At 44.9% G+C, this 12,794-nt stretch overlaps 1 protein-coding gene across 1 annotated transcript in view; it reads right to left on the bottom strand.

Moving 5' to 3' along the window:
* HFM1 (helicase for meiosis 1) overlaps window positions 1-12,794 on the bottom strand; it is a 72,486-nt gene that overhangs the window by 4,427 nt on the left and 55,265 nt on the right. Inside the window, exons 26-28 of the mRNA XM_067538255.1 lie at window positions 12,105-12,190; window positions 11,845-11,954; window positions 3,712-3,954 (exon numbers count right to left, since the gene is read on the bottom strand). Coding sequence (XP_067394356.1) covers window positions 3,712-3,954; window positions 11,845-11,954; window positions 12,105-12,190 — 439 coding nt within the window. The remainder of the gene's footprint in view (window positions 1-3,711; window positions 3,955-11,844; window positions 11,955-12,104; window positions 12,191-12,794) is intronic.

Below are 12,794 nucleotides of genomic sequence, written 5' to 3'. Positions count from 1 at the left end.
AAGGATGCCAGAAGGTGGACCAAAGATAAGATTGCTGACTGAACTTCCCAGCTGGATCTTCCTGTTAAGAACCATTCATCCAGATAGGGGAAGAAAGTTGTAGCTGCTTTGTCTCATCTGAGAAGACCTTCATGAATACCTTGGTGCTATTGTCAGCCTAAATGGAAGGACTCTGAACTGATAGTGCTCTTGTCCTAATAGAAATCTGAGGAACCTTCTGTGGGATGGGAGAATGTCCACATGAAAATAATCATCTTTTATGTCAAGAGCCCCAAACCATTCACCTTTCTCCAGGGAAGAAATTATCGATGCCAACATAACCAAGAAGAATTTTGATTTGTAAATAAAAATATTTAACTGACATAAGTCGAGGATGGGTTTCCATCCTCCTTTTTTCTAGGGGAGTACGAAATACTGGGAGTAGAACCTTTTCCCTTGATGTTGAGATGGCACTCACTCTACAGTCCCCCTTTGGAGGAGAAAATCCACCTCCTGGCAGAAGTGGCAGAAGATGAGAAGTGGGCTTGAGGAATGACTTCCTCCTCTACCTCAGCCTCTATCTCCTCCCCTCCCTGTTCAGAGGCTTCAGGAGCCCTTGAAGCCATGGCTGAAGAAGGGTGTCTGCTAGTTTGTTGATATGCCACACTAGAGGCATGGGAGGTTTTGCTGCCTCTGAGCCTGGCAATGGTTCCAGTATGGCCACTGTGATGGATAGAGTCCAGGTGGTTGGTACCACAGTGGACCAAACCAGAGAAGCTGTGGATCAGGTAGACAATACACCTGATGTCCATAGTGAAATTGAGTCCCATATGGTGGGTGAGAAGAGTGAGCGACAGGAACCCATGTCCTCTCGCTCACTTTCTGACTCCAACAGTGAGAAAGGCGGTGCTTGGCAGGAAGATGTCAGCAAGTCCAGGGCTTTGGGTGAACTTGGTATAGGGGCCATGGTACTGAATAGTGGTGAGTCCACTGCGTCGAACATAGAAAGATCTGTCGTGCACTGGAAATCTGGTGGTGCAGATGGCGTTAGTATCAGAGGTGATAGTCAGCGTCGAATGGCTTGCACCAATGAGGTCCATTGGTGCCAGGTGCCTCGAGATTGGAACCAGTGCTGACATTGACACTTATGGAGCTTTCCCTGGGACAGATCTTCTATGTTTTTCACACTCCTGCAGTATCAGTGCTTCTTTGCCTGTGCTATTGGGTCTTTGGGCAGCCCTACTTGCTCTGTTGACTCAGTACCATGCATGCCCTGGGTTTCCAATTTAGATGGCTTCAGTGCCATTGGTAGATCGCTTTCAGCTTGATCGGAACTTGCTACAGGTACTCACAGACCTTTTTCTTAGTGGCCTTGTGTGAGTAGCTCATCTCTCTGGGCTCACCTCCCTTTGAAGTAGAGGGTTTCGATAAGTTCCTGCTGGGACTCCAGGAGTTGAAGGGCCAACTCCATGAGTAGAAGTTTGAGTCTTAGCTCTTGGTCTTTCCTGGATCTGGGCTTCAGTTGTTGACAGAAGTCACAATTTTGTAGAATGAGTTTCTCTCCCAGACAGCGAACAAACTGCAAGTGTCAGTCAGTCACTGGGATAGATTCCTTGCAACTGAGGCACTTTTTGAAGTACAGGGAGACAGACATACCCTTGTCCCGGGGGCCTCCCCCTACTAGGGTTGGTGAAAAACAAGCTCTTTCTTCTTTCCTCTCTTTTTTTTTCTTTTAAGCATAACTAAATAAAATACAAATGAAGTAAATAAAAAAGCTTCAAGGGAAGCTAAAATTAACAATGGAGTTACCAATCCACAAACAGAGAGTTATAGCTCCATCGCTAGCCAGGGGCAGTTGAGAAGAAACTGCTGAGGTTCACCCACACGCTGGCTAGTCTCGTAACAGGCAGGGAGCAGTGCATGCGCAGGCTGAACAGAGACTGCTACCAAAATTCTTTGATTAGCAGTGCAGGGACACAGACACACCTACAACTGAGCACCTATAGAGACACTAATCGAAGAACAGTAATTTAGACAGATGTTTTTACCATTTTATTGTCCAACTCTGTTCAGAGTGGGATAGACAAAATGGTGGTGAAAACTGAGCCTGCTTGAGCCCTACCTACACTACAGCTTCTGCCATTGCTACCACCAGTGGTGAAGTAAAGCTCACATTTTTGTCAGCATAGATGCAGCCTATTCTAAGAGTTTAACTTAACATTTATTACTGTAAAACTCCCATTTTTTTTCTGATGCTTTGCTTGTTAAGATGATTAATTTTAAAGTTAACATATTTATCCACACTGCAGCATAAATAAAAAACCCAACCAATTCACATATTTACAAACTTATCACATGAAATCTGAATTGATCTATCATTTTACTTTCATGATAATTTGAAGACTTTTACTAGACGTCTCCTTAAATATATTTTCTATTGATCTTAAGTATGTACATATCTGCAGAACAACAGAAGGAAATACATGCAAGTACATTTATTTTAGTATCTGATTACATTCACTCGTGAAAACAATGAATGCTTAATTCAATATGCAATTTAAAAAAGGTTTATTTTTATTTTATAAACCATACTGCGTATTGAAACATAGAAAGCAGGAAGACCAAGACAATTCCTAATTCTCAGGAACCATCCTTTTCCCAACTTGAAGTATGCATCCTGACAGAAGAGGGGTAGCCGTGTTAGTCTGTATACAGCAAAAACAACAAGAATTCTGTAGCACTTTAAAGACTAACAAATTTAATTTCAGCAGGCATAAGCTTTTGTGAGCTTCAGCTCACTTCCTCAGATGCAGTTGGTAGGAAAAGATCCTGATAGAGCTATTCAGGCCCTAGTGAGTACAGAGCTGACAAAAGGCCAATTCTACAAATTCCATTTACTTCACTAAGATTTGAAGGTGCTCTGCACCTTATAGAAATGGGCATAAAAAGTAAATCTTTACATGGAGACGCAGAGGAAGAAAGGAAACCTTCCCTTCTTCCAATCTGTATTAATTTAGTACTGTGGATGGCTCTTCCAGTCATCTATCTTTGTGAGAGATACTTTGTGAGATTGGTATGGGCTCAATCAGGAAGAACCTGCTTCAGACTGTGATTGTTTAATAGGGAATAATAAAACTGAATTCAGGCTCATGAACCTGATTATATAATGTATGTGGAAAGGGTGGACATGGTGTCTGTAATTCAGGCCCCAGGAAGGGAACAATCTTCGGCAGTTACAAAGTCATTTTACAGCATTTGGTCAGGAGAACTTGCCTGCTAGAAAAAGGCAAAATCTTTGTTGGTCTTAAAATCTTTGAATTCCATGGTGATTCAAAGGGCCAGAAGGTACAGAGTCTATAATTTGTTGGTAAGGCCTACAATTAACTGTACCAAATTGTTGACAATTGAAGTGAAAATGTTAACTATTTCCCTGCTGATCACTTTAATAAACATAAAGTTACTCAGACTGTGAATGAGGGTCAGCAGAAAGCCATCTTTGATATTTACACTATAATAATCTTATATAAAAACTATGTCTTTAAACAACAATTCTAAATCAGAAGGTCAATTAAGTTTACCATAGATTTTAAGTTAAATATTTTAATTTTAGATTATAATTATTCTTAACAAAATGGGGGCAAAGAGTTAATTTGGAGAAGATAATTTGGTGCACTATCCATTCAGTACATAAAGTGATAATTATCAACAATTGGTACACCAAAATAATTTTACCTAAATCCTCTCCACTTTCCACACCAGTGAAAAAGCTGCTAGCATGTATTAATTTGTCATCATCAAAATCATCCCAAACTTCATCTCCTAATTCAAAGTTCACATTCAAAGCCTCTGAAAACCAAGAATTTCTTTTATCTGCATCAGTTATATTATGCATTAAAGACTCTTTAAGATTTTTCTTCGACGTCATCGTCTGATGGCTGTCCTCACTTACAGTCGTAGAATGTTCCCAAGATAAATCTGTAATGGAATTATAACAGGGGTGTAAAACACTAAATTGCATGTATAAGACTGTGTGTTCAACATATAAAAAAAAAGCAGAGTATGTTAGCTATCTACTTTTTCTCAACGTTATTTTAAGAAAAAAGTCATCTTCACTCCAAATTCCAACAAGTGACCCTTATAAAGAATATTCCAAGTCACCTGTGATTTAATTTTTTTCCAGTGAGAGAATTATGGTCTGACTGAATGCACGTTTAACACTTATGAGCACAGTTTCTTTAATTCCCCACCCCATTCATCTGCTCTTTAATCACTCTTCCTATTTAGGCTTACACACTGTCTCCCTTCTCCAATAAATTCAACCCACTAAGAACTAATCACAGCAGACTAACACATTTTTGACAATTAATTTTGAAAGCATTTATTATAATGTCACCTAACATGTTTAAAAAAATATTTTTCCATAATCTAGACAAGATTTTACTTGCTCTCTCCCCATTCTGTCCCTCTCTTCCACTCCAGTTCCCTTTCCCCACCACCAATCCAATTCTCTCCCGCCTCCCCCGTCTTTTCCCCTTCCCATTCTCTCTCTCCCTCCCACATCCACCTTCAGGCTAGGAGGGTAGTGATGGAATATTCATTCTAGCCACAGTCTACCTGTGAAGTTTCAGGCAGACTGGAGAGGTACTGTACTGATTTGGGTTCCCTTTGCTCTTCCTGCTCTGAGAGAGCAAAGGGAGTTCAAATCAAAGCTCCCATTATGCAGATGTTGGCGCACCTGCTGGGTGCTGCCAGTGAATCCTATACAAGGGCAGTCAGCCAGGTGCATGGCTTCACAGGCACATGCTTTAGAGAAAACCATGGTCTTTGTTATCACAATCTGTGTTTCCTAGATGATCCAAGTATGATAACTTTCCACTTCATATGAAATATCACTGAGTTTTACAACCTGACTCTATTCCCTGGCTTGTTCTAATATACTCTCCAGGTTCCTCAAAACAAATATTCAGAATAGGAGTCAGAAGTACCTAAGCACCTGTCTGAAGTTCTCATTCACTGTCTGCATTTTTCTTCTACTAGAACATAGGCCCTCTTCTCCTGATATCAGAGCTACTAATGCTTCCCATTCAGTATGGCAATTCAGTATGGCAATTTCACAGATGTTCCTTTTTTCATGTAGCTGCTCTGCTCTAAAATGTTCTTGAACATCCTACCCTCAAGTGAAGTGGTTTTCATTTAAAAGAAATCATGGCTGAAAAGATCACCTTGAAAATATGAACTAAATATAAAACAACAGCTCTAAAAAACTATTAACTGTTAAAATTCATCTCAATGTGGCGTTTACTTAGAAGGATGATGATGATGATTTAAAAGTTAAGAGTGTTACCTATTTTACCACTGATCATTTGAGCAGAAATGTCAGACTAATGTACCCATCCATAGTTATTGAATGCAGTGGCAAACTGTGCACAGTGTGGCAGGAAATTACTAGTAAGGGTTGATGGGAGAAAAATGATAAATTCAATCCACCGCCCCCCAACATTTAAAGACACCTTCCGCCTGTCCAAAATAAGGGAATGGAAAAAAGAGATGTGTCATCTTCCCTAGTATCAAAAGCCTCCCACCCAGTTGCAATAAACCCAAACTCACTCTCTCAGTTTTCTGAGTGCCAAGAGCCCCAAATCCCCTACCCAGCTGTCTATACCTCTAGCTTTCTCCAGATAGGTTCTACAATGAAGTTATGCATTTTCAATGCATTTTGAATGAATGAATGAATGAAAAGTGAAAATTTGACAAAGTATAATAAACTAAATTTAATATCAAGATACATAATAAAAGATACTGGATTGATTGTATTATTTTCATATTTAATTTACTAAACACTATTTTTAATTTACCAAATACATAAAATTATTAATTATTATTATTATTAATAATACCTGAACCTGTTATAGATTTTTCAATTTGCTTCACCAAAGTGCTGCAGAGACCTGGGAGTTTTGTTGCAGAATTTAGGGTTAAGATGCTGTAGAATACATGGAGTATTCTTCTTAAAGTGTTTGGAAGTGGGGCTCCCTTCCTATATACCTCAGGAGGTCTAGGACCAAAGACAGCACCACCTGCACTTTAGCAGATTAATGTGCAAAATCTCATACATTCAAAGTAGCAGTGGATAGGTACATGGAGACAAGATTTGGGGCTTCTTGTGTGTTTTCTGGCATTTTTTACTTTCAACTGTAATTAAGTATCCTGTTTTTTAACATCCTCAATTTCAAAAATATTTAATTACAGAATATGGCACTTACATGTGAAATTGGACACTACATAAAATAACAATTAAATATATTACAAGTCCCAGAGGTCTAATTATCAATAGTGAATGCAGAGATAGTTATATTAAGAGGTACTGTTAATTCCGATTACCAAGCTGGCCGCACTATAACATTTTTGAGGGCACTATGCAGAATGGAAGTGTTTCATTTCCTTTAACTGCTTGAGTAGCAGAAATATGCATGATCATATGTGGAAGCAGTACACTTCTGGAGATACTCATGTCAGCTGTATTTTCTACTTATTTTGCTACCCTTTGAACACTGGAAATAGAACACAATTGTGCACTGTAAATTGGCATATGCTGGAAATAGAGAGTACATAAGTTATTTTCATTTACATACACTGCATGTTTTGTGGTAGGACTGGGACCTTCATAAACAGTGATGGGAAACAGCAGTAAAGTTTTATTGATTATTGAGATATACCCACGTTTATGGAGAAATTAGAACCTTGAAAGGTTTTAAAAATAAAAAACAAGGTTACTTACCAGTAACTGTTGTTCTTTGAGATGAGTTGCTCATGTCCATTCCAATATAGGTGAATGCACGCCACCGTGAATGGTTCCCGGAACTTTTTTCCTCTTAGCAGACCCCGTAGGGTCGGCTCTGGTGCCCCCTGGAACTCTGTGCGCATGCTGCGGTATATGGGCCCCTCAGTCCCTTCTTTCTGCCAACTCCGACAGCGGGGACAGAGGGTGGGTGTGGAATGGACATGAGCAACACATCTCGAAGAACATCAGTTACTGGTAAGTAACCTTGTTTTCTTCTTCGAGTGATTGGCTCATATCCATTCCAATATAGGTGATTAAAAATCAATACCTCAGAGGTGGGTAGGAGTTACCGGTGAGCTGCCCTCAGCATGGCTATGCCGAAACCCGTGTCCTCTCTCACCTGCTGAACGATGGCGTAGTGGGATGTGAAGGTATGCACCGACAACCAGGTGGTGGCTTTGCAGATGTTCTGCAGGGGCACTCCCTCCAGGAAGGCCGCAGAGGAGGCCTGAGCTCTGGTTGAGTGCGCTGTGATGACACCCGGAAGTGGCACATTTGCCTGTTCATAGCAGCATTTGATGTAGGATGTAATCCATGCGGAGATGCACTGGGTGGAGACAGGTGATCCTTTCATCTGGTCCGCTACTGCGACGAAGAGCTGCATAGATTTCCGGAGTGGCTTTGTACGCTTGATGTAGAAGGCCAGGGCTCATCTCACGTCCAGCGAATGCCATCTCCTCTCCCCCTCCGACTTGTGCAGTTTGGGAGAAACACGGGGAGAAAATTATCTTGGTTACAATGAAACTGGGAAACCCGCTTGGGCAGGAGAGCTGGATGTGGCCTCAACTGCACCTTATCCTTATAGAATACTGTATAACGGGGCTCCGAGGTTAAGGTCCTAATTTTGGAGACCCTCCTGTCCGAGGTAATGGCCACCAGGAAGGCTACCTTCCATAAAAGCATGAGCAAAGGGCATGAAGCCTTGGGTTCAAAGCGGGGCCCCATGAGTCTCGAGAGGACCAGGAAGATCTCAGGAAGGCACCGGGTCGTGGACCTGCGGATACAGCCTCTCCACCCCCTTGAGGAACCTGACCAACATAGGGTGGGAGAACAGGGATCTCCCCTCGAGCAGCTGATGGAAGACTGAAAATGAGGATCACGCTCCCCTGCGCTTGGAACCTGGACTGCATGTGATGAAGACCCTTGAAGCCGAAGATAGGCCAAAGGGCAGGGCTGTAAATTGGTAGTGGGAACCAGCCACTGTGAAGCAGAGGAAGCACCTGTGGCTGGGGAAGATGGACCCACGAAAGTATGCGTCCTTGAGGTCGAGAGCTGCATACCAGTCTCTTGGATCCCGGGAAGGGATTATGGAGGCTAGGGAAACCCTGCGAAACCCGAGTCGGTTGACATATTTGTTCAGACGACGCAGGTCTAATATGGGTCTCAGACTCCCTTTTGCCTTGGGGATGTTGGGGGGCGGGGTGAAGGTAAACTGTATGGCGTAGCCCCCAGAGACTGTCCCGAGAACCCAACGGTCTGACATAATCTTTGCCCATTCAGGATAGAAGACCCTTAACCTGTTTGGGACGGGGCGGGTCCAGGAGAGCAGTAGGGGCGTCACCCTCAGGCGCACCATCAAAACTGTCTCCTACGATTGCCCGAACCCCTGGGGGACCCTTGCTGGGGACGAGCTGGGGGGCTGATTCCGTCTTCTAATCACCCTATTTCTGTCCATATTTCTGTTGGGTTGATAGGGCTTAGGCGGAGGCCTGGGCGCTGCTACGCCTGGGGCCATGACTACCTCCTGGAAGCCTGGGGCATGTACAAGCCCAGGGAGCGAAGCGTGGCCCTGGAGTCCTTCAGACCGTGCAGCTTCGCATTGGTCTGACTGGAGAAGAGGTCCGACCAATCGAAGGGGAGGTCCTGGATTGATTGCTGCATCTCCTGGGACAGGCCTGAGGGTTGCAGCCACGATCACCTCCTCAAGGAAATGACAGAGGCTATGGCCCCCCACTGAGTCAGCAGCGTCACTGGACGTTTGGAGCACTGCCCTAGCCACCATGATTCCTTCATCCAGGATGGTAGTGAAGTCTGCGGCCCAGTCCTGGGGCAGGGCCTCAGCAAACCACTTGAGGGAGTCCCACAAATTAAAATTATATTCCCTAGGAGGGCCTGATGGTTGGCAATCCTGAACTGCAGAGCTGCTGTGGAATACATTTTTCTTCCAAATAAATCCACAACTTTTTGTTGTCTTTGTTCTTGGGAATGGAACCAGGCAGACCTTGCCTGTCCTGCTGGTTGGCTGCGTCTACCACCAGGGTTCCTGAGGCCGAGTGAGCGAACAGATACTCGAACCCTTTGGCCGAACATAATACTTTTTCTCAGTCACTTTCGATGTAGAGGTGACTGAGGAAGGGGTTTGCGACAGGACCTTAACAATTTTGAGGATCCTATCTTGGACTGGCAGGGCCACTCTCGCTGGGGCAGCTGCCGCCAGCACACTGAAGAGGGTATCAACGGCCTCCACTAACTCCTTGACCTCTAACCCCAAGTTAAAGGCCACCCTCTTGAGCAGCTCTTGGTGTGTCCTGAAACCCTCCAGTGGCACTATGTGCTTCCGGGAGACTGCCTCATCCGGGGAGGAGGAAGAGGACTGCAGAGGCACGTCGTATGGGTGCTCCCCTGCCCGCCGAAGGGATTCATCTGTAGACGGGGCCTCCATGGGGTCCGACTCCTTGTCTGAGGAGCGGTGTCAATGGGCCTTCTCCTGTGCCAGGGGCACAGACTGCACCCCTGCTGACAGGGTGGATTGGGGTTCTGGTCCTGTCTGGATGCCCCCATCTGAGGCCAAACCAGGGCTGACAGTGCCACCTGCTGTGACACCTTGTGGGGGCGTCAGCTGTCCCGAAAATTGTCCCCCCTGCGGGACCCCGAGGCACTAGACCAGCGGTGCCGTGGCCGTCCTTGGTTCCGGGTGCCATGTCATGCCAGGGACCGTCTTCTCGTCGCCTCTGACACGGAGGACGACGAGGACCACCTCCATCGCCGTGAGCGGCCAATGGATGGAGGTGCACTCCCAAGAGCTCTCGGTACCGGAGCCTTGGTACCGAGGACTTGCGGCGCCACTTACCCCTTGGTAATCGAGGCCAGTGCCACTCCAAACTCCGTGGTGCCGAGCCTTACTCAAGCAACCGGGTTCCGCGTCGGGGACTGCGCGGCGCGGGGTCCTCGAATGGTGATCGGGTTCCACACCGCCTCAGTGTGGGCAAACCCCTCAGTGCTGAGTCTCCGACGGTGACCAGGTTCTGCGCCGCCTCAGTGCGGGCGAACGCCTCGGTGCCGGTCTCTCCGACGAAGACCAGGTTCTGCGCCGCCTCGGTGCGGGTGAACTCCTTGGTGCCGGGGATCGGGAACTGGAGCTGTCCAGACGCTGCCTGGCAGACCTTGACTGGTGCCGCCGCCTGGCATGCGCTGCCTCCAGTGCCAGGGATCGATGTCGGCCCCAAGAGGGAGACTCCACGTCCTGTGCCGGTCGACTCAACTACGCTGACCTGGAGCAACTGCTGGGGGAGTGTCCTCACTCTACCCCTGATGGCCATCTGGCGGGAGATCTTCCTCCCTGTACCAGGGATCTCCACCGCCCTTTGGGGGGACCCAACGCGGGCTTGCCCCAGGACACCGGCCCCTTCTCCCTCCGTGGGGGGGGGAGAGGTGGAGGTGGCGTAGGCAGGCTAACAAGGCTCTTGCCACCTGAAAAGCCTCCAGTGTCGATGGTGTCAGCAGGGGCACTCCCCCACTCCCAGGAGTCAGCGGAGGCTCCCTACTCGGAGATGCAGGCACCGGAGAAGACTCGACAGGCCGTGGCCGGTGCATCTCTGCCTTGACCCTGCCCGTACCAACGGTGCAAGGGAGTGTCCGCGCTCCGCACGCTGACTCATGTTCTTCGGCACCGGGGATGTGGCTCAGTACCGAGTTGAGCCCAGTGCCTGCGGTGCACTCTGCACTGACATGATGCTCAGTGCCAAGGTGGAGCAGATGGCTCAGATGATGGGCGGAGTGCTGCCTCCATAAGCAAGGCTTTTAACTTAATTTCTCTCCTTTTGAGTCTGCAGTTTAAAAGCCCTGCATATTTTACACTTATCTTTCCTGCTCTTCCCCCAGGCACATAAGGTACCGATCATGGAGGCGACTTAAATCCAGGCAACCGGGGCATGGCCCGGCCATTCTAAGTCCCCCAGGGACTTCTTATCTAACTACACTACTTAACAATTACTTTAAACTAACTAAAGTACTTTGAATAACAAAGAGTTCAAAGAAGGGGAATAGTACTTGCAGAAAAGCAAGTTCTAGTTCCAGCAACCATCACAGGCGGAAAGAAGGAACTGAGGGGCAATGCCTCATATACCGCGGCATGAGCGTGGGGCTGCAGGGGGCACCAGAGCCGATCCTACGGGGTCTGCTAAGGGGAAAAAAGTTCCGGGAACCGTGCACACCGGCATGCACTCACCTATATTGGAATGGACGTGAGCAATCACTCAAAGGAGAACTTCAGTTTTTAATATAGATACAATGAGAAGTTTTACTAAATGTTAATTTAGCTGTTTTAAGGGCCCAATCCAGCAAACATTACAAAGCATAATGCTGACTTTTCACTCAAATACTCCACTGATGATGGGAAAGGTATGTGGAAAGCAGAGAGAGATAGAGATAAATAAACTACCTTATGTATTACAATTGGCTTCAGTGGGAATAAGCACAATCATAAGCATCATACCCAGTATTAAGTATTTACACAATTGGGCTGTAAGGTATTAGAACTAATCACTACAGTTTTCCTTTAAGGGACATTTATTGGCTGAGATTTGCACTTGCAACTTTGGCTTCCCTCTAAAATCAATTAATGTCAAAGCAAGTTCCTTGCCTTGACAGAGCATACTGTATTGCTCTAAACGTGCAGTTCCCTGCAGCACTATGTTGGTTGCTGTAGTTGCTGTAGTGATTTCAACAGTTTTAATTTTACAAGAAACATTTAATTCAAAACAATGAAAAAAACCAGAAAATCTCATACATGAGTAATAACTTACTACTCTTTCCATAATTCTCTGATTGCAGTTGATTCTGAGGTCTACCAAGGATATTAACATTATTCCAATGTTCTTCTGAAGCTGAGGCAGAAGAATGTGCACATTCAGACCTTCATACAAATCAGTAAAACAGAGTCACAAGAAAGTTGCAAATTAAAATTAATTTGATTCAGAAAAGAGGTCTTCACTGTTATGCCAATGAGAGAATTTAAATTGTGCAGGTTTTAACTTCTATTAAACTTATAGCAATAGCATAGTACCTTGGCAATGCTGGCAGCAAAGATTTGGATGTAAAAACAAATTGTTTCAGATCCACATTTTGAGATTTATTTAACTGCATCTGCATCTAAAAAAGATTATTACAATGTACAGTATATTATTGTATTTAATAGCCTGGGCCACACCACTTGCACTTTGCAAAGAATAGGGAAACCAATGTAGGAATAAAGTTATTCATATTTTATAGCATTAATGCATTAAATGTTTCTACTGTCAGCTATCTGATGGAATAGATTTTTTTATAACTCGAATTAGTCAATGTAGCCAATGAGAGCTTGGAGTAATGGAAGTATATCAGCAAGCTCAGACTGGTAGTTATCTGATCTATTAACCATATTTCTTTCTCTGTTAGATATGGGCCAAATCATCCTCCACTGCAGAAAAACCTGCAGGGAGGGGGAAAATCAGCATTGCAAAAAAAAAAAAAAAAAAAAAATCACAAGCAAAAAACCTCAGATGCCGCATTCTCCCATAGGGTAGAGAAGTTTGCAGGCATCTCCAGAAGGCAAAGTGCTCAGCCTTGAAACACTGTGGAGTCTAAGAATCGAAAAAGAATGTTAATCTTAAAACCTCCCCTGCCAGCATAATTCTCTCAGACACCAGTATTAATTTTTACTTATTTCAGGTCATATTTCCTTGGATTGTCAGAGAAGCTCCCACATAGAATGTTG

This window comes from Emydura macquarii, unplaced genomic scaffold (assembly GCF_026122565.2).
Source record: "Emydura macquarii macquarii isolate MOO-44397 ecotype Brisbane River unplaced genomic scaffold, CSIRO-AGI_Emac_v2 contig_480, whole genome shotgun sequence".
Taxonomy (NCBI): Eukaryota; Metazoa; Chordata; order Testudines; family Chelidae; genus Emydura; species Emydura macquarii.
The sequence above is the reverse complement of the archived record's forward strand: the minus strand, read 5'-3'. Positions and strand labels throughout refer to the sequence as shown.